We start from the raw sequence: 23325 nt of genomic DNA on the forward strand, positions 1-23325 counted from the left end.
CCATTTCTTTGGCATCTTGGTTGAAATCTTTAATTCATCTTGCCTATGTTGAGTCGGGTAAAACTCCGCCTCAGAGAATTACAGCTCATTCTACTAGGTCAGTTTCTACTTCCTAGGCGTTTAGGAATGAAGCTTCGGTTGACCAGATCTGCAAAGCAGCAACTTGGTCCTCTTTGCATACTTTTACTAAATTCTACCATTTTGATGTATTTTCTTCTTCTGAAGCAGTTTTTGGTAGAAAAGTACTTCAGGCAGCGGTTTCAGTTTGAATCTTCTGCTTATGTTTTTTGTTAAACTTTATTTTGGGTGTGGATTGTTTTCAGCAGGAATTGGCTGTCTTTATTTTATCCCTCGCTCTCTAGTGACTCTTGTGTGGAAAGATCCACATCTTGGGTAGTCATTATCCCATACGTCACTAGCTCATGGACTCTTGCTAATTACATGAAAGAAAACATAATTTATGTAAGAACTTACCTGATAAATTCATTTCTTTCATATTAGCAAGAGTCCATGAGGCCCGCCCTTTTTTTGTGGTGGTTATGATTTTGTATAAAGCACAATTATTCCAATTCCTTATTTTATATGCTTTCGCACTTTTTTATCACCCCACTTCTTGGCTATTCGTTAAACTGAATTGTGGGTGTGGTGAGGGGTGTATTTATAGGCATTTTGAGGTTTGGGAAACTTTGCCCCTCCTGGTAGGAATGTATATCCCATACGTCACTAGCTCATGGACTCTTGCTAATATGAAAGAAATGAATTTATCAGGTAAGTTCTTACATAAATTATGTTTTTTGCTTTTCAAATAAAGATTAAAAGAGAATGAAGAAAATGTAATAATAGGAGTAAATTAGAAAGTTTCTTAAAATTGCATGCTCTATCTGAATCGTGAAAGAAAAAGATTTGGGCTCAGTGTCCCTTTAAGTTCAAATGAAGATAGATATTCTCCATATAGGGAGCTGCTCAGCCTAGTGCATTATAATTAAATTAACCCTTAGACAGGGGGCGTGTTCAAGCAACGGCCATGACAAGCCGCAAAAAAGGAAGCTCTGCATAGATTTTTGATTATCCGTCGGCTATCTTTCTTTATATCCATCATCGCCTACATACGAAAGCTCGCCCTGATTGAGGAAGATTTGCTAAGCCGAATGCTACCAAAAAATCACAATTGATCCTACTGGAAACTTTGCAACCTACAATGGTGGCGGATCACAAGTGGCGGCCTAGAAAGAACACTAGCAACATCATCATCCCCCCCCGGTGTCAGCAGGACTGATCCGCTCTGGGGGTATTTCTCAGCTGGGTGCCTTACAAGCCATCGCTCAACGGATCGCATTCATATTAAATAGAGGAGAGCCTACTTGTGCACATAGTGGAGATCATGGAGGCTGTGGCGGTGTGGGAGTGCGCAGTGCAGGAGGCGAAGTCGCAGTATCTCCAACAGCTCGAAAGAGATCTCACCTCCTTACTTCTTACAGCTTTAGCCCACCAGGCTGTTTCCCTTTAGGGAGACTACTGAGCAATTTAGTTTCCCGGATAAGGCAAGCCTCAAATCGGATGGCCCTGTACCCTACTACCACTTCAGTCTCCTGCACATGGTCTAGCAGTGTTCCGGCGATCTGATGCATTTCTCAGTGATCTTGAGCATAAAGTGGTTGGTCTGCCTAGCGCTCTAGTCAAGCAACAGTTTACCTTTTAGACCCCTGGTCTCAATGGAGCGCAGAGAATCCTCACAGTCTACTGAGATAAGTACCTGGGGCAGGGAGCTTGGATTGCTGCAACTTGAGAGACTTTCATATATATTAATGATAAAGGACTTTGCTGTCCCTAAAGGCCCCTATAACAAGAGCTATTGTCTACAAATCTACAATCACGATGCCCAAGCAAGTCTGACTACACTGTTAGTCGAGTTTTTCCTAAGCCTCAGATTTGGGATTGGATAAAGTTGATACAGGATCTCTACCAACTAGCCTGTTGCTAGGTGAGCTCTACTTTATACCGTTACATAAATTTAAACTATCAGGCTGTTATACAGAAGGTCTCCATATTGTTTGCGTATATCCTTTACTTCCTTTAAAAGTTACTTTATATATGTTGTTTGACTGAGATGTGGCTATGGTCATTTTTCTATTCAGTAGAGCTCAATACAACCAAAACATATTTTTGATTCAAAATGAGGTGTATTATATTTTCCTAGCTACTTATGTCACGTCTGATACTATTTCCTAAGTAAAGCATGCATTCTGATTCAGAACTACCTTTTATGTAAGATACTCCAAAATTCTCCTATGCAAGCCTGTACAAATTGTGCCTAGATATAATCTCTCCTCTTATAATTTTGCGTTCATGCAAAAACACTGTCAATACACAAGGGAGGTCAATATATACAGCTAGTTACTTGAAACTGCAACTGTAGATATATATTACTTAAGGTATATTTTATGGAGCAGAAGAGCCTACCTTTTTAAAAAGTTTAAACCATTAAGCCAACCCCAGAACCATACATTCGCTTTGGTATATTGTATTAAAGTATGCCCCATTCCCTTGATCAACTGGAGTACAGGTCTCAAGGTCCACATTAAATTCTCTAAAATTGCTGGGCTTTCTACCCCGCCGCCAGAGGCCGAGGCGATGCGGCGTGCTGAGCGCTACAGTGATAAAAATAAGTGAAGATTGAGTGGTACGGCGTATGGGTGTAGGTTTGCCCGAACGTTAAGACCTTGCTTATTAATTATATAACCCACTAGCAATTTTATTAAAGATCTTTTATGATGCGAGCTTCTATGTCTAGGGGTCATACCAGGGAGAATCGTTGATTTATTTCTGACGGCCATATCCTGACCTGGTCTCGCCTAAGCTTTGCTTTAATATTTACCCCTAGCCCAATCACCAATAGCATCCTAACTCTCAAAGTCTTAAATATCTTTGCATACCTAACTTAAAGGGACAGTTAACACCAGAATTTTTGTTGTTTTAAAAGATAGATAATCCCTTTATTACCCATTCCCCAGTTTTGCATAACCAACACAGTTATATTAATACACTTTTTACCTCTGTGATTAACTTGTATCAAAACATCTTCTGACAGCCCCCTGATCACATGACATTTTATTTATTATCTATTGACTTTCATTTTAGCCAATTAGTGCAGTGTCTGCCGCAATCCACGGGCGTGCTCACAATGTTATCTATAGGGTTTACCTGAACTAGCTCTCCCCTGCTGTGAAAAGCAAATACAAAAGCATGTGATTAGAGGCGGCCTTCAAGGGCTTAGAAATGATCATATAAGCCTTCCTAGGTCTAGCTTTCAACTAAGAATACCAAAAGAACAAAGCAAAATTGGTGATAAAAGTAAATTGAAAAGTTGTTTAAAATTACATGCCCTATTTGAAACATGAAAGTTTTTTTTGGACTTGACTGTCCCTTTAAGTCTACCCTATACAGCAGACACAGGCCAGCAGACACGGGCTCTTCGGATCAACAATATCCTTACATATCAAACAAACACCCCTTAGATCAGCTATAATAGTCATGTCTGTACTAAATGCCTGTCATTAAAGAGCTACACCTAAAATTATAATACAAGTTCTGTACATTAGGCCCTAGAGCGTTATGTTTTCCTTATGCACCATGACTTATTACTCCTGCTATTTTCTCCTAACCATATAAAACGCCTCCTAGATTAGGAGGACTAACTAAGCGGTTTGTCTCGCCTATACCGCAATCTTAATTACTCCTTAATAAAAAGAAAACCTGAGGTTTAAATGATGAGGTATATATGTGATCCTCTACTATTGATATAACCTTCCGTTATTGCTATCTTTTTTTTTTTTTTCCTGGGAATACAAGCAAGTTAAAAATTTCTATTTGCATGTTATTGAACTGTTTTTTCTCTTTGTAGCAATGGCATATACTGTTTGCCTTATATTATATGGATGCTATCAGTGTATATTACATAAGCAACTATGTGTAACCCATACGATGACACTTGTTATAAGCAATTTTAGAATTATATTGTATTTTGCTGCAATCATTTGTTTGTATGCCTATTTATTACCTCAATAAAAATATTAAAAAAAAAATATTAACCCTTAGACTTAGTAGATGGGTAACAAAACAGCAGACAGCATACACCGGAGCTATGAATGAAGTCTCCAATGCAAGCTGTGCCTAGACAAACTGAGGTTAGCGCTGTTTAAAGAAAACAATAAAGATAGCGATCTCTGTCTAGTCATCCTGTATTTACTTAAGTATGACACACACTCCTTGACTTGACTGCCAATATTATCCAGTAGCACAATTCAACCGTACAAATGTGCTTGCTGGGATAGGAGCTTAATGGGATATCCACTTACCATATTCCTGGGTCCTTACCTATAACAACTAACTCAATATAAGGCTGTAAAGCCGGCTGTATCGTAATAGATTCCTCACTGGATAGTCCAGGGAGCTGCTCAGCCGCGAGGTATCCCATCTAGAGGATACACAAAATAAATTCAAACCCTTCCTGAGGGTAGCAGGTCCCACTAGGTCCCTGATATCCAAGTCCTTCTAATGATACTTTTTTCCCCAAGAAATAATTATAAAAGGACTTACCCTCCAGGGCCTTCTGCTGTGGAGCAGTTCACAGCAGCTTCAGGTGTGAAAGCCTCAATGGACGGCCGACAGGGACCTGAAGACATAAGAAAAACAGAGTAACCAACCCTGGTTTTCTATAAGAGGGTAGCATAAATGTTGGAAGGTAAACAAGGACTACCTCGCCGTCTTCCAATTGCTAAAAGCGACCATTACTCTTACTAAAGAGATGGACTTGGACACAGCATAACCCAAATCCTTGCTTGCAGGGAAAACTACCCATTAAAGGATTAAATTTCTTCAGACACCATCCTCGCACATCCTCCCTTGATAGAGGCAAAGAGAATGACTGAGGATTATGGGTAAGGGAAGTTACACTTAACAGCTTTGCCGCCTCCTGCTGGAATTTCCCACTAGTAATTGGAATGACGTTGTGGACTCTCCATGCCATAGTAAAGAAAAGTCTCTTATAAGACATGCTTGAGCATTATAAACACATGTGGTATGAGTTAAATTCATTGGAAGCTTGCTAATAAGACCAACTTTCAATTGCATCATACCATTCAAAGTGCCAAAGATCACAGAATTTGACAGGCATAAAGTTATACTTTCGTATGAGCAAGGCCACTCTCAAAGGGAAATCGGCAAACAAACTGGATGCTCAAGATGTGGTATTCAAGCTGTTATAAAGAAATTTTGAAGAATTAGGAGAGGTCAAGAATAGAAAAAGGACTGGAAGGCCAAGAAAACTTTCAACATCTTATTAGAAGTTTCTCAGAGTTTCTTTTTCGAGAGACCGGATGAAGTCCAGCATCTGGCATCTTCATCGGGATGCCAAGTTGACCCTCCTAGAGTCTGAAGAAGCTTGATCAGGAATGGTCTTTGTGGAAGGGTAGCAGCGAAGAAACCACTTTTTCGTAATGGGAACAGGGTGAAAAGGCTAAGATATGGTAAAGCTCATAACGAGTAGAATGAAGATCAGTTGAAAAGAGTATTATGGAGTGACGAATACAAGTTTGAAATTTTTGGGTCCAATCTTTGACAATATGTTAGAAGAAGAGTTGGAGATAGATGGAAGAATGAGTGCTTGCAGCCTTCAGTGAAACATGGTGGAAGGTCTGTCCTGGTTTGGGGCTGCATTTCTGCCAGTGGTGTTGGCGATATTGTCCGAATTGATGGGATCATGAATGCTGAAAAGTACAGACAGGTTTTAATTCATCATGCCATTCCTTCTGGAAAGCGCCTGATTGGGACAGAGAAAGAAATAAGACAACCTAAATCTAAAGAAGAACTCTGGGAAGTGCTGAAAGAAGCCTGGTATAATATACCAGAATATTACTTCAGAAAACTTCAGGACAGTTCCCAAAAGAGTTCAATATGTGCTTAGTGCCAAGGGAGGTCATACTAAATACTGAAGCTATTTTTTTCTTAAAATTTTGGGGGGGGGGAGTCATATTTTGTGTACATATTTCCTGTACTTTCCGTATCTTAATAAAGATACCGAAAAAATAAATATAGATGCTCATTAAAATTTAGCTTGAACAGCAAAGCTGGTGGTGTCCTATTAATATTTATTTATTTAAAAATCCCCAGTAGTTTATTTCTTTCACCTATCACAACCCACTTGTACTGGATTTAGAGGGATGTAAAAGTTTCATACAGAGCATGCGATTTTAAATAACTTTCCATTGTACTTCAATTTTAAAATTTCAGCACTCTTGCATCTTTTGTTGAAAAGCATCCCTAGGTAGGATCAGGAGCCATAATGGACTACTAGGAGCTGCTAACTGGTGATTGGTGGCTGTACACACGTCTCTAGCAATTGGCTCACCAGATGAGTTCAGCTAGGTCTCAGTAGTGCGTTGCTGCTCTAGAGCGGATTAAAACTGTGTTTAACTCCTTTGCAGGGGTTAAACACAGTTATATGGAAGCAACATAACAGAACATAGTCAGAACATTTTCTTTTTTTTTTTTTTTTTGCACTTTTCTTTCTGTTTAATGGATATTTTGTTAAATATCCACAGAATTTACAGGAACCCCTCCTAAGCTTTAGAAAGCTGAGCTATAAATGCATATTTCATTACAGTAAATTGCAGTGATCTTCGGAAGACTGTTAAATGTAGAAGCTTTGAACATTTGTATCTTGCTAAATTATTTTAAAAAGGAGCCAAAAGTAATTTTAACATTGGACCACTGTCAAATGATGAGAAGATCAGCACTTTGTTTCACCTCTTTGCTTGAGGCAAAAAATTGACTGAAGAATAATGGGAAGGAGGGATTAACCCCTTAATGACACTAATCTTTCTACGTTGGTGCCGATTTCAATAACTATTTTAGCAAACCTTTTGGAGGGAGACAGGGTCTAATAGAGTGGCAAGACCCGCGCTATTATAGCCACACAATCCCTTAGCGACCAGTGATGTACAGGGTATGTTGTGGTTGTTACGGGGTTAAACAGTCTGTTTTGAGTTTTTGCCTCCTATTTGACTGGACTTTAATCCCACATGTGATGACTCGTGGACTCTCAACATCCTATGAAAGAAAACTAATTTTAACATTTAGACATGTTTATATGCATATTCTCACAAATATGTTTCTCTATCTTTCAGGCTGGAGCAGAGATCTCTACAGTTCATCCGGAGCAGTATGGAAAGCGATTCTTGGAATTTGTCACCAATATTTTTGCTTAACCCTTCAAAGAAGAGAGACTGTTAATATAAAGAGCCTTTTAATACCTCTGATTGATATTGACTTGTTCAAAAGAAGCAAGTTTACTGTATTGTGTAAACTACATTTCTACTACAACAATTCAGCAACAATATGCTTTTTTTACACGTTTTTCAGATTTGTTATTTTTATAGTTTTTTCACCTCTTTCTTACTCCTAGGATTCTTTTGTATAGGTATTTAAGGTTAGAACTGGAGAGAAATTTGTGAAACAGGCCTAACAATGTTTCTTTTTCACAGGCTTAGACATTTAAACTGCTCAGAACCTAAGTAGTTAAACAGTTATTCCAAGTAAAACCATAACCCTGTGTACTGTTCCTGAGCTGTGTAGCATAATATTATTGTAGTATACACAATGATTCATTACTAACACCATAGGCTATATAACCTAAACACAGGAAAGGGTCCCTTGTGACACTGATCACAATATCTACAGTGGTGTTTTCTAATCTATTAGTAATTACAAACGATCTTGATTAAATCTTTTAGATATTCAAGAAAGCAAGTTGTGTTTTTTTCCTATTTGGTTTGTAAGTTGAAGGGAGATTAAACTCAAGATGAAAATCTCTGTAAAATGTTCAATTATGTTTAGTGTAAGGGAAGAAAAAACTCACTTTTCATTATTTATTTTACCTAGTTTTCCTAAAATGTATCTCACTGCTCCCAGAATGGTAGTTTTTACAACATTGACACTTTAATATGTTACAAAGTCTTGATTAGAGTGGGGCATGGGTTTTCAAACCTGTCCTCCGGCCTCCCTCACAGGTCAGATTTTCAGGATCTGAACTGAAGCACAGGTGAAATCAGGTGATTTGTAAACATGTGGCTAGATTACGAGTTTTGCGTTAGCCTTAAAAAACAGCGTTGAGGGGTCCCAACGCTGCTTTTTAACGCCCACTGGTATTACGAGTCTGGCAGGTACAGGTGTACCGCTCACTTTTTTTACGTGATTTTAACATACCGCAAATCCCCTTACGTCAATTGCGTATCCTATCTTTTTAATTGGATTTTCCCAACGCCGGTATTAAGAGTCTTGGAAAAAGTGAGTGGTACACTGTCAAGACTCCCACCGCATTTAAAAGTCAGTAGTTAAGAGGTTTATGGGCATATATAACATAAAACTCTTAACTAAAGTGCTAAAAAGTACACTAACACCCATAAACTACCTATTAACCCCTAAACCGAGGCCCCCCCCCACATCGCAAACGCTTAAAGTTTTTAACCCCTAATCTGCCGACCGGACATCGCCGCCACTTAAATAAATGTATTAACCCCTAAACCGCCACACTCCCGCCTCGCAAACACTAGTTAAATATTATTAACCCCTAATCTGCCGTCCCTAACATCGCTGACACCTACCTACATTTATTAACCAATAATCTGCCGTCCCCAACTTCGCCGCCACTATACTACATTTATTAACTACTAAACCTAAGTCTAACCCTAACACCCCCATAACTTTAAATATAATTTAAATAAAGCGAAATAAATTTACTATCATTACCTAAATTATTCCTATTTAAAACTAAATACTTACCTATAAAATAAACCCTAAACTAGCTACAATATAACTAATAATTACTTTGTATCTAGCTTAGGGTTTATTTTTATTTCTTTCATGTAATTAGCAAGAGTCCATGAGCTAGTGTAATTGAAGGTTAGGTTTTATTTTACAGGTAAATTTGTACTTATTTTAGCTAGGTAGTTATTAAATAGTTAATAACTATTTAATAACTATTGTACCTAGTTAAAATAAATACAAAGTTGCCTCTAAAAACATAATTTATGTAAGAACTTACCTGATAAATTCATTTCTTTCATATTAGCAAGAGTCCATGAGCTAGTGACGTATGGGATATACATTCCTACCAGGAGGGGCAAAGTTTCCCAAACCTCAAAATGCCTATAAATACACCCCTCACCACACCCACAATTCAGTTTTACAAACTTTGCCTCCTATGGAGGTGGTGAAGTAAGTTTGTGCTAGATTCTACGTTGATATGCGCTCCGCAGCAGGTTGGAGCTCGGTTTTCCTCTCAGCGTGCAGTGAATGTCAGAGGGATGTGAGGAGAGTATTGCCTATTTGAATTCAATGATCTCCTTCTACGGGGTCTATTTCATAGGTTCTCTGTTATCGGTCGTAGAGATTCATCTCTTACCTCCCTTTTCAGATCGACGATATACTCTTATATATACCATTACCTCTACTGATTCTCGTTTCAGTACTGGTTTGGCTTTCTACTACATGTAGATGAGTGTCCTGGGGTAAGTAAGTCTTATTTTCTGTGACACTCTAAGCTATGGTTGGGCATTTTTATATAAAGTTCTAAATATATGTGTTCAAACATTTATGTGCCTTGACTCAGGATGTTCAACGTTCCTTATTGCAGACAGTCAGTTTCATATTTGGGATAATGCATATGAATAAATCAATTTTTTTCCTACCTTAAAATTTGACTTTTTTACCTGTGGGCTGTTAGGCTCGCGGGGGCTGAAAATGCTTCATTTTATTGCGTCATTCTTGGCGCTGACTTTTTTGTCGCAAAAAAAAATTTCTGTTTCCGGCGTCATACGTGTCGCCGGAAGTTGCGTCATTTTTTGACGTTTTTTTTTTGCGCCAAAAGTGTCGGCGTTCCGGATGTGGCGTCATTTTTGGCGCCAAAAGCATTTAGGCGCCAAATAATGTGGGCGTCTTTTTTGGCGCTAAAAAATATGGGCGTCACTTTTGTCTCCACATTATTTAAGTCTCATTATTTATTGCTTCTGGTTGCTAGAAGCTTGTTCACTGGCATTTTTTACCATTCCTGAAACTGTCATTTAAGGAATTTGATCAATTTTGCTTTATATGTTGTTTTTTCTATTACATATTGCAAGATGTCCCAGATTGACCCTGAGTCAAAGATACTTCTGGAAAGTCGCTGCCTGGTGCTGGATCTACCAAAGTTAAGTGTATCTGCTGTAAACTTGTGGTATCTGTTCCTCCAGCTGTTGTTTGTAATGAATTTCATGACAAACTTGTTAATGCAGATATTTCCTTTAGTAATGTTACATTACCTGTTGCTGTTCCATCAACATCTAATACTCAGTGTTCCTGTTAACATAAGAGATTTTGTTTCTAAATCCATTAAGAAGGCTATGTCTGTTATTCCTCCTTCTAGTAAACGTAAAAGGTCTTTTAAAACTTCTCATTTTTCAGATGAATTTTTAAATGAACATCATCATTCTGATTCTGATAATGATTCCTCTGGTTCAGAGGATTCTGTTTCAGAGATTGATGCTGATAAATCTTCATATTTATTCAAAATGGAATTTATTCGTTCTTTACTTAAAGAAGTCTTAATTGCATTAGAAATAGAGGATTCTGGTCCTCTTGATACTAAATCTAAACGTTTAAATAAGGTTTTTAAATCTCCTGTAGTTATTCCAGAAGTTTTTCCTGTCCCTGATGCTATTTCTGAAGTAATTTCCAGGGAATGGAATAATTTGGGTAATTCATTTACTCCTTCTAAACGTTTTAAGCAATTATATCCTGTGCCATCTGACAGATTAGAGTTTTGGGACAAAATCCCTAAGGTTGATGGGGCTGTCTCTACTCTTGCTAAATGTACTACTATTCCTACGGCAGATAGTACTTCCTTTAAGGATCCTTTAGATAGGAAGATTGAATCCTTTCTAAGAAAAGCTTACTTATGTTCAGGTAATCTTCTTTGACCTGCTATATCTTTAGCGGATGTTGCTGCAGCTTCAACTTTTTGGTTAGAAGCTTTAGCGCAACAAGTAACCAATTATAATTCTCATAGCATTGTTAATCTTCTTCAACATGCTAATAACTTTATTTGTGATGCCATCTTTGATATCATTAGAGTTGATGTCAGGTATATGTATCTAGCTATTTTAGCTAGAAGAGCTTTATGGCTTAAAACTTGGAATGCTGATATGTCTTCTAAGTCAACTTTGCTTTCCCTTTCTTTCCAGGGTAATAAATTATTTGGTTCTCAGTTGGATTCTATTATCTCAACTGTTACTGGAGGGAAAGGAACTTTTTTACCACAGGATTAAAAATCTAAAGGTAAATTTAGGTCTAATAATCGTTTTCGTTCCTTTCGTCACAACAAGGAACAAAAGCCTGATCCTTCACCCACAGGAGCGGTATCAGTTTGGAAACCATCTCCAGTCTGGAATAAATCCAAGCCTTTTAGAAAACCAAAGCCAGCTCCCAAGTCCACATGAAGGTGCGGCCCTCATTCCAGCCCAGCTGGTAGGGGGCAGATTACGATTTTTCAAAGAAATTTGGATCAATTCAATTCACAATCTTTGGATTCAGAACATTGTTTCAGAAGGGTACAGAATTGGCTTCAAGATAAGGCCTCCTGCAAAGAGATTTTTTCTTTCCCGTGTCCCAGTAAATCCAGCGAAGGCTCAAGCATTTCTGAAATGTGTTTCAGATCTAGAGTTGGCTGGAGTAATTATGCCAGTTCCAGTTCTGGGACAGGGGCTGGGGTTTTATTCAAATCTCTAAATTGTACCAAAGAAGGAGAATTCCTTCAGACCAGTTCTGGATCTAAAAATATTGAATCGTTATGTAAGGATACCAACATTCAAAATGGTAACTATAAGGACTATCCTGCCTTTTGTTCAGCAAGGGCATTATATGTCCATAATAGATTTACAGGATGCATATCTGCATATTCCGATTCATCCAGCTCACTATCAGTTTCTGAGATTCTCTTTCCTGGACAAGCATTACCAGTTTGTCGCTCTGCCGTTTGGCCTAGCAACAGCTCCAAGAATTTTTACAAAGGTTCTCGGTGCCCTTCTGTCTGTAATCAGAGAACAGGGTATTGTGGTATTTCCTTATTTGGACGATATCTTGGTACTTGCTCAGTCTTCACATTTAGCAGAATCTCATACAAATCGACTTGTGTTGTTTCTTCGAGATCATGGTTGGAGGATCAATTTACCGAAAAGTTCATTGATTCCTCAGACAAGGGTAATCTTTTTAGGTTTCCAGATAGATTCAGTGTCCATGACTCTGTCTTTGACAGACAAGAGACGTCTAAAATTGATCTCAGCTTGTCGAAACCTTCAGTCACAATCATTCCCTTCGGTAGCCTTATGCATGGAAATTCTAGGTCTTATGACTGCTGCATCGGACGCGATCCCCTTTGCTCGTTTTCACATGCGACCTCTTCAGCTCTGTATGCTGAACCAGTGGTGCAGGGATTACACAAAGATATCTCAATTAATATCTTTAAAACCGATTGTTCGACACTCTTGACGTGGTGGACAGATCACCATTGTTTAATTCAGGGGGCTTCTTTTGTTCTTCCGACCTGGACTGTAATTTCAACAGATGCAAGTCTGACAGGTTGGGGAGCTGTTTGGGGGTCTCTGACAGCACAAGGGGTTTGGGAATCTCAGGAGGTGAGATTACCAATCAATATTTTGGAACTCCGTGCAATTTTCAGAGCTCTTCAGTCATGGCCTCTTCTAAAGAGAGAATCGTTCATTTGTTTTCAGACAGACAATGTCACAACTGTGGCATATATCAATCATCAAGGAGGGACTCACAGTCCTCTGGCTATGAAAGAAGTATCTCGAATACTGGTATGGGCGGAATCCAGCTCCTGTCTAATTTCTGCGGTTCATATGCCAGGTATAGACAATTGGGAAGCGGATTATCTCAGTAGCCAAACGTTACATCCGGGCGAATGGTCTCTTCACCCAGAGATATTTCTTCAGATTGTTCAAATGTGGGGACTTCCAGAAATAGATCTGATGGCTTCTCATCTAAACAAGAAACTTCCCAGGTATCTGTCCAGATCCAGGGATCCTCAGGCGGAAGCAGTGGATGCATTGTCACTTCCTTGGAAGTATCATCCTGCCTATATCTTTCCGCCTCTAGTTCTTCTTCCAAGAGTAATCTCCAAGATTCTGAAGGAATGCTCGTTTGTTCTGCTGGTGGCTCCAGCATGGCCTCACAGGTTTTGGTATGCTGATCTTGTCTGGATGGCCTCTTGCCAACCATGGACTCTTCCGTTAAGACCAGACTTTTTGTCGCAAGGTCCTTTTTACCATCAGGATCTCAAATCCTTAAATTTAAAGGTATGGAGATTGAACGCTTGATTCTTAGTCAAAGAGGTTTCTCTGACTCTGTGATTAATACTATGTTACAGGCTCGTAAATCTGTATCTAGGAAGATATATTATCGAGTCTGGAAGACTTATATTTCTTGGTGTCTTTCTCATCATTTTTCCTGGCATTCTTTTAGAATTCCGAGAATTTTACAGTTTCTTCAGGATGGTTTGGATAAAGGTGTGTCTGCAAGTTCCTTGAAAGGACAAATCTCTGCTCTTTCTGTTCTTTTTCACAGAAAGATTGCTAATCTTCCTGATATTCATTGTTTTGTACAAGCTTTGGTTCATATAAAACCTGTTAATTCAATTGTCAATTTCTCCTCCTTGGAGTTTGAATTTGATTCTGGGGGCTCTTCTCCTCCGTTTGAACCTATGCATTCATTGGACATTAAATTACTTTCTTGGAAAGTTTTGTTTCTTTTGGCCATCTCTTCTGCTAGAAGAGTTTCTTAATTATCTGCTCTTTCTTGTGAGTCTCCTTTTCTGATTTTTCATCAGGATAAGGCGGTGTTGCGAACTTCTTTTAAATTTTTACCTAAGGTTGTGAATTCTAACAACATTAGCAGAGAAATTGTGGTTCCTTCATTATGTCCTAATCCTAAGAATTCTAAGGAGAGATCATTGCATTCTTTGGATGTAGTTAGAGCTTTGAAATATTATGTTGAAGCTACTAAGAATTTCCGAAAGACTTCTAGTCTATTTGTTATCTTTTCCGGTTCTAGGAAAGGTCAGAAGGCCTCTGCCATTTCTTTGGCATCTTGGTTGAAATCTTTAATTCATCATGCTTATGTCGAGTCGGGTAAAACTCCGCCTCAAAGGATTACAGCTCATTCTACTAGGTCAGTTTCTACTTCCTGGGCGTTTAGGAATGAAGCTTCGGTTGATCAGATTTGCAAAGCAGCAACTTGGTCTTCTTTGCATACTTTTACTAAATTCTACCATTTTGATGTGTTTTCTTCTTCTGAAGCAGTTTTTGGTAGAAAAGTACTTCAGGCAGCTGTTTCAGTTTGATTCTTCTGCTTATAATTTCAGTTTTTTTCATTTAAACTTTATTTTGGGTGTGGATTTTTTTCAGCGGAATTGGCTGTCTTTATTTTATCCCTCCCTCTCTAGTGACTTTTGCGTGGAAGATCCACATCTTGGGTAGTCATTATCCCATACGTCACTAGCTCATGGACTCTTGCTAATTACATGAAAGAAAACATAATTTATGTAAGAACTTACCTGATTCATTTCTTTCATATTAGCAAGAGTCCATGAGGCCCACCCTTTTTGTGGTGGTTATGATTTTTTGTATAAAGCACAATTATTCCAATTCCTTATTTTTTATGCTTTCGCACTTTTGTCTTATCACCCCACTTCTTGGCTATGCGTTAAACTGATTTCTGGGTGTGGTGAGGGGTGTATTTATAGGCATTTTGAGGTTTGGGAAACTTTGCCCCTCCTGGTAGGAATGTATATCCCATACGTCACTAGCTCATGGACTCTTGCTAATATGAAAGAAATGAATTTATCAGGTAAGTTCTTACATAAATTATGTTTTTAGAGGCAACTTTGTATTTATTTTAACTAGGTACAATAGTTATTAAATAGTTATTAACTATTTAATAACTACCTAGCTAAAATAAGTACAAATTTACCTGTAAAATAAAACCTATCCTTCAATTACACCTAACAGTACACTATAATTAAATTAATTACCCAAACTAACTACAATTAAATACAATTAAATTAAATAAACTAAATTATGGGAAAAAACTCTAAATTACAGAAAATAAAACAATAATTACACTTTTTTTAAACTAATTACATCTAATCTAATGCCCCTAATAAAATAAAAAAGCCCCCCAAAATAAAAATTTCCCTACCCTATACTAAATTACAAATAGCCCTTAAAAGGGCTTTTTGCAGGGCATTGCCCCAAAGTAATCAGCTCTTTTACCTGTAAAAAAAAATACAATACCCTCCAACATTAAAAACCCACCACCCACACGCCCAACCCTACTCTAAAACCCACCCAATCCCCCCTTAATAAAACCTAAAACTAACCCCCTGAAGATCACCATTCCTTGAGACGTCTTCACCCAGCGGGGCAGAAGTCTTCATCCGATCCAGGCAGAAGAGTACCTCCAGGCGGCATTTTTTATCTTCATCCATCCGGAGCGGAGCGGGTCCATCTTGAAGCCAGCCGACGCGGAGCATCCATTCAGACCGGCGAATGACTGTTCCTTTAAATGACGTCATCAAGATGGCGTCCCTTGAATTCCGATTGGCTGATAGAATCCTATCAGCCAATGGGAATTCAAGGGACGCCATCTTGGATGACGTCATTTAAAGGCACCGCCATTCGTCGGGTAGTCGTCGGTCTGGATGGATGCTCCGTGTCGGCTGGCTTCAAGATGGACCCGCTCCAGATGGATGAAGATAGAAGATGCCGTCTGGATGAAGACTGGAAGTCCTCTTCTGCCCGGATCGGATGAAGACTTCTGCTCCTCTGGAGGACCACTTGTGCCCGGCTGGGTGAAGACGTCTCAAGGTAGGGTGATCTTCAAGAGTTTAGTGTTAGGTTTTATTAAGGGGGGATTGGGTGGGTTTTAGAGTAGGGTTGGGTGTGTGGGTGGTGGGTTTTATTGTTGGGGGGGGGTTTGTATTTTTTTGCAGGTAAAAGAGCTGATTACTTTGGGGCAATGCCCCACAAAAGGCCCTTTTAAGGGCTATTTGTAATTTAGTATAGGGTAGGGAATTTTTTTTATTTTGGGGGGCTTTTTTATTTTATTAGGGGGATTAGATTAGGTGTAATTAGTTTAAAAATTTGTAATTATTTTTTTATTTTCTGTAATTTAGTGTTTGTTTTTTTGTACTTTAGTTTATTTCATTTAATTGTAGTTAGTTTAGGTAATTTAAATATAGTGTAGTGTTAGGTGTAATTGTAACTTAGGTTAGGGTTTATTTTACAGGTAAATTTGTACTTATTTTAGCTAGGTAGCTATTAAATAGTTAATAACTATTTAATAACTATTGTACCTAGTTAAAATAAATACAAAGTTGCCTGTAAAATAAAAATAAACCCTGAGTTAGCTACAATGTAACTATTAGTTATGTTGTAGCTAGCTTAGGGTTTATTTTATAGATAAGTATTTAGTTTTAAATAGGAATAATTTAGTTAATACTAGTAAATTTATTTAGATGTATTTAAATTATATTTAAGTTATGGGGGGGGTTAGGGTTTGACTTAAGTTTAGGGGTTAATAACTTTATTATAGTGGTGGTGAAGTTGGGGGCGGAAGATTAGGGGTTAATAACTATACTGTAGGGTTCGGCGATGTTGGGGGCAGCAGATTAGGGGTTCATAAGTATAATGTAGGTGGAGGCAGTGTCCGGAGCGGCAGATTAGGGCTTAATAATATTAATGCAGGTGTCGGCGGCGGGAGATTAGGGGTTAGTAAGTGTAAGATATGGGGTGTTTAGACTAGGGGTTCATGTTAGGGTGTTAGGTGCAGACATAAAATATATTTCCCCATAGGAAACAATGGGACTGTTTTAGGAGCTGAACGCTGCTTTTTTGCAGGTGTCTCTTTCAGACGAATCTGCCCCATTCTGGGGAAATCGTGCACAAGCACGTTTAGCCAGCTCACCGCTACCGTAAGCAGCGCTGGTATTGAGGTGAGATGTGGAGCAAAATTTTGCTCTCCGCTCACTTTTTAGAGGCTAACGCCGGGTTGAAAAAAACCTGTAATACCAGCGTTGTTTGTAGGTGAGCGGTGAGCTGGAACTGAGCGTTGGCACCGCAAGCCTTACCGACAAAAACTCGTAATCTAGCCTATGGTTTTTAACCTGCTATCACACACGGTAATCCTGAAAATCTTGCCTGCTATGGAGGCCTATTTATATCTGTCTGCAAAAGAGATAAGATAAACCTTAAAGAGACTCTTAAAGGGGAGCATCTGTGGACTGCAAAACAATTTAAATTTTGCAAGATATTATGCGTGCTTTTGAAAACCTTTCATTTGTGTACAGATGTTTTCCAGTAAAGTGAATGATAGCGGCTAAATAATAAATATATATATATATATATATATATATATATATATATATATATATATATATATATGTGTATATATATATATATATATATATATATATATATATATATAATCTGTGTGTATGTATATGTGTGTATATATATGTATATATATGTATGTGTGTATATATATATATATATATATAATGACCCTTTAAAGATTGTTTTTCCCTTTCCAATTAATAACTAGATAACTACTGAGAGGATGGGTCTCCAGTAGCCAGTGTCAATATATTTATGCGGCTATTTATTATGCATTAAGAGATTCATTATTAAAATGCTCAGATTATTTGTCTCCATTCACTTATTGTTTATTTTATAGATTAAAGTAAAAAAAAACTTTTTTCCTAACACTAACCTGGTGCCATTTATATAACTAAGTAAGCGAGGCAGTAAATAAATAGTTCTGAAATAATTTTATTTTGTTTGGTTGTTTTTTAGTGAATTTCAAGCACGTGTCCACATCCCTGTTTATTTATATGAGTCACTTTAAAGACTCAAGCAAAGCATGGTTGTTCAGATGGCAGCTACTCTTTCAGATTCACCTCAAAGTAGAATAATAAAAATATAATAAAAAATTTCCCTTACCAGAATATTTTATTTTTGGAATGTGGGGTATAAATCCTGCTACTAGGAGGAGGACAAGAACTCACACGAGAGCTGAAATGTCCTCCTATCTCTCCTCAGTTTTTTGGCCTCTCAGGAAAAGGTTGAGAATAGAGGTGTTTAAGCTACTTGCTTATGGATTAATATTTGGGAGTTCAGACCAATGTGAGAGACCCTTTATCCCTGGGGCAAATCATTCACAAAGAAGACAGAAGATATTTCACAGCAGCTAAATGATACAGGGACGTAGGAATACCCTGTTATGTGCACAGTATTTGCCTATGGGACTTCAGCCATAACTACCCTCAGGCATCACAGGAACCTGCCCTTAACCTCCCCCTGTGGGGATTAAGGTATTTCCTGTCAAATCCTCTGCTAAACAAGCACTTGACAAGCCTTCTACTGGACACAGCTTTTCAGGATTGCTGGCAAGATTCAGTGGAATGGGTGTATTTACAGGTAAGTGAAATACTCACATAGCCCACAGATGCACTTTTATCTTTGTCATAGCCGAGGGTTCTTTATCCCTCTAACATACACATTCATGTGCTATCGGTTTAGCCTTTTTTAAATGCTGCTGCTTATGTGTGATGATTTTATAATCTCTCTGTTAGCTCTTGACTGACAAGGACTGCAAATTAGTTATATACAAGGCTGTGTACAAAACTTTACTGGAGCATTCAGAATTTAGCCATAGTTTGAGGCATTTGTTATCCACAAAGTGCCAGCTATGTTTATAAGGAATTACCACTTAACATGGCTGCCAGGGTTTATCTGTGGAGTGCTATTCTGAGGGCGTTTTCTTTCAGTCTCACAGTTAAGAATTTTTCTTTCATATAGGTGGCGAGAGTCCACGAGCTGTTTCGTATGGGGGGTATACATTCCTACTAGAAGGAGGCAAAGTTTCCCAAACCTCAAAAGCCTATAAAACCCCTCCCACCTCACTCATACCTCGGTTTAAACTTTGCCTCCGTTGGAGGTAGTTGAAGAATGATGATGTGCTTGATTTCTTCAGTGAAAGGCGCTTCAGTGTATATTTAAGCCCAGTTCCCCTCAGAGTACAGTGCTTGTCAGAGGGATGTGATTGGAGTACTGCCTCATGAGACATTGTTTTTGCCTCATAGGAAATCCTTCATAGGCTCTTTGTAAATTAGGTTGCAGGGACTGGTCTTCTGCCTCCCTTTACAGATCAACGTTATACTCCTATTCCATTACTTCTGCTGATATGTTTCAGTACTGGATTTGTTTTCTGCTACTAAGTGGACTAGTGTCTATGGGTGAGTATGTTGTATTTTTTAATAGACACTTGCAACTATGTTTAAAAGTTTAACTATATATGTGTATGTAGGCCCTGGGACAGATACTTACTATTCCCCTTGCAATTTTTTTTTGCCAGAATGCGCATAAAATGTTCGTCATAGTTTTGCGCCTTATTACATGCAATAAACGCGTGTCAAAATTGATGCATACTATATGTCAACCTTAACGCAACCTTCGAAAAACAGCGCATGCCGGACTGGTGGCTAGTGTGCTCTTTTTTCAGATGAAATTGTGTTTTGAATTTGCACACACTGACAATTACTGCTTTCCTAGGCTACATTTGCTTAGCGCTTTAACGTTCATGCAGCGCTATATAAAGGGGGCATATGTTTTCCTTTCCTCAAAAAGCTTGCCTTAAGGGGGTAATAATAGTAATTATTGCATCTATTTTTTTTTACTGAAATGTTTTCCATAATGGAGCAGCGCCAATTTGTCCCTAAATTTACCATAGGAACTGAGTCTACTGAACACCTTTCTACCAAAGCTAAGTGCTTATTGTAAAACAACCGAACTAGCTTCTTCGACTCATTTATGTGACTCATGCTTAGATTTTTTTTATTGAATACCAGTCATTCTAATGATGTTTCTATGTGTATGAATGCACCTACTGTCTCCTCCTTACAGACAGATGCAGATGGCGTACTTCCAGCTACGAAAAAGATCCTTACTACTGCCATTATGAAAGCCCTGGTTGCACTACCACCTTTAAATAAGCTAAAAGGGTCAGTTAAAATGTTACCTTTTACTAGTAAAAATACTGAAGTATCTTCGAACTATGAGGATTTCTCTAACAGCGAGGCTCCCTCATCAGACGTAGAACCTGATAATTCCTCCTTTTTATTCAAAATTCAACATATTTGTTCTCTTTTGAAGGAAGTCTTAGTCACTTTGTGGAGTGAAGAAGCTAAACCTTCTGTTGATAATTTAAATTCCATATATAAATATGTTGTCAATCTCCCTGAGATTTTCCCTATACTTGATGCTGTCTCTGATATGATTGCTAAGGAATGGTCTAAGCTAGGTGTCTCTCTCTTAATCCATCTACATGGTTTAAAAAACTATATCCTTTACCTGCTGCTAACTTAGAGTTATGGGAAACGGTTCCCAAAATTGATGGGCCCATTTCCACTCTAGCTAAACGCACTACTATTCCTCTAGAAGACAGTACTTCTTTTAAAGAAAGCTTTAGATAGAAAACTTCAATATTATTTAAGAAGAGCATTTATACATACAGGCTATATACTTAGACCAGCTGTATCTATTGCTGATGTGGCTGCTACTTCTACTTAATGGTTAACCAGTCTTGCACAGAGGTTGTCCGCTGAACCTGAATATTCTAATCTTTTGAATTTACCTCCAAAATGCAAACAATTTTATTTTTTGATGCAGTATTTGATATTATGAAAATTAACATCTAAAGCACGTCTCTAGCTATATTTACCAGAAGAGCCCTATGGCTTAAATCTTGGAATGCTGACATGGTGTCTAAAACTAGATTACTGTCCCTTTCTTTCCAAGGAAATTGTTTGGATCTCAACTGGATTCTATTATTTCTACTATTACTGAAGGTAAGGGAGCTTTTCTTCATCACAACAAAAAGTCAAAAGGGAAATTTTAAAGCTCCCAATCGTTTTTGTTCCTTTCATCAGAATACAGAACAGAAAACAGACTCCTCCCTTAAACCCTCTGCCTCGGTCTGGAGACCCACTTCAAATTGGAACAAATCCAAACAGAATAAGAAATCTAATCCAGCCTCTAAGACTGAATGAATGTATGGTCCCCAACCCAATATTACTGGTAAGGGGCGGATTAAACCTTTTCCATGATGCTTGGTTACAGTCTGTACAAAATCCCTGGATTCAAAACGTTCTTTCTCAGGGATATCAAATTGGATTCAAAATAAGACCCCCCCCCCCCCCCAACACACACACACAGGACAGTTCTTTCTCACCCATATTTCAAAACATCCAAAAATGCTCAGGCTGTTCTTCAATCTGTCTGAGATCTGGAATATATGGTAGTAATTGTTCCAGTACCTTTGCTGGAACAGGGGACAGGATTTTATTCAAATCTCTTCATTGTACTAAAGAAGGAAGACTCTTTCAGACCAATTCTGTATCTGAAAACTCTAAACAAATTTGTAAGAATTCCAACTTTCAAAATGTAAACTATCAGGACTATTCTACCTTTTGTTCAACAAGGTCACTTTATGTCGACAATAGATTTACAGGATGCTTACCTTCACATCCCAATTCACTTAGAACTTTACCAATTTCTGAGGTTTTCTTTCTGGAAAAAAAAATTATCAGTTTTTTGCTCTTCTGTTTGGTCTAGCTACAGCTACAAGACTATTTAACAAGGTTCTTAGTGCCCTTTTATCTGTAACCAGAGCTCAGGGTATTGCAGTATTTATTTACCTGGACGATATCTTGGTACTAACTCAATCTTCTCATTTAGCAGAATCTTTCATACAACAATTGTTGTTGTGTCTTCAAAAACATGGTTGGGGGATCAATTTACCAGAGAGTTCCTTGGTTCCTCATACAAAGGCCACCTTTTTAGGCTTCCAGATAGATAGCTTCAGTGTCCATGTCTCTTTCCCTGACAGAAAAGAGACAAATAAAATGGATATCAGATTGTCTGAACCTTCAGACTCTCTCATTCCCTTCAGTCTCTCTCATTCCCTTCAGTCTCTCTCATTCCCTTCAGTCTCTCTCATTCCCTTCAGTCTCTCTCATTCCCTTCAGTCTCTCTCATTCCCTTCAGTCTCTCCCATTCCCTTCAGTCTCTCCCATTCCCTTCAGTCTCTCCCATTCCCTTCAGTCTCTCCCATTCCCTTCAGTCTCTCCCATTCCCTTCAGTCTCTCCCATTCCCTTCAGTCTCTCTCATTCCCTTCAGTCTCTCTGTGTATGGAAGTACTAGGCCTCATGATTGCAACTTCGGACGAAATTCGATTTCATATGAGACATCTGTCATGTGTAGACAACTGGTGGGTAGACTACTTCAGTCGTCTGTCCCTACATCCAGGAGAGTGGTCTTTCCACCAATATGTATTCTATCTGATTGTGAAACATTGGGGCCTATCAGAAATAGATCGGACGTCCTCTCGTTTGAACAAACTCCCCAGGTACCTTGTGAGGTCTAGGGATCCTCAGGCAGAGGTATCGGATGCTCTAGCAGTTCCTTGGATTTTCCAGCCTGCATGTATATTTCCCCCTCTGTTCCTACTCACCAGAGTGATTTCCAAGATAAAATTGAAATAGTCATTTGTAATCCTAATAGCCCCAGCATGGCCTCACATGATTTGGTTTGTGGACCTGGTCCGAATGTCCACTTGCCCGCCTTGGCCTCTTCCTCTAAGGCGGGACCTTCTGTCTCAAGGTCTTTTCTTCCATCCAGATCTAAAGTCTCTACACTTGATGGTATGAAAATTGTACTCTTTTCTTTCATGTAATTGGCAAGAGTCCATTAGTGACATATGGGATATACAATCCTACCAGGAGGGGCAAAGTTTCCCAAACCTCAAAATGACTATAAATACACCCCTCACCACACCCACAATTCAGTTTTTACAAACTTTGCCTCCTATGGAGGTGGTGAAGTAAGTTTGTGCTAAGATTTCTACGTTGATATGCGCTTCTCAGCATTGTTGAAGCCCGATTCCTCTCAGAGTACAGCGAATGTCAGAGGGACGTGACGGGAGTATCACTTATTTGAATACAATGATTTCCCTAACAGGGGTCTATTTCATAGGTTCTCTGTTATCGGTCGTAGAGATTCATCTCCTACCTCCCTTTTCAGATTGACTATATACTCTCAATTTACCTCTACTAAGGACAAAGGATAAAAGGTTTTATTTGCTCAACGCGTTTCCCCCAC

At 38.5% G+C, this 23325-nt stretch overlaps 1 protein-coding gene across 2 annotated transcripts in view; it reads left to right on the top strand.

The window, feature by feature from the left end:
- Positions 1-7802, top strand: part of PIP4K2C (phosphatidylinositol-5-phosphate 4-kinase type 2 gamma) — a 396981-nt gene extending 389179 nt beyond the window's left edge. For both annotated transcript variants that reach the window (XM_053708193.1, XM_053708194.1), the window contains one exon: positions 7185-7802. In XM_053708193.1, coding sequence (XP_053564168.1) covers positions 7185-7265 — 81 coding nt within the window. In that variant the 3' untranslated portion in view covers positions 7266-7802. The remainder of the gene's footprint in view (positions 1-7184) is intronic.
- The last annotated feature ends 15523 nt before the right edge of the window (positions 7803-23325 follow it).

This window comes from Bombina bombina, chromosome 3 (assembly GCF_027579735.1).
Source record: "Bombina bombina isolate aBomBom1 chromosome 3, aBomBom1.pri, whole genome shotgun sequence".
NCBI classification, from domain to species: Eukaryota; Metazoa; Chordata; class Amphibia; order Anura; family Bombinatoridae; genus Bombina; species Bombina bombina.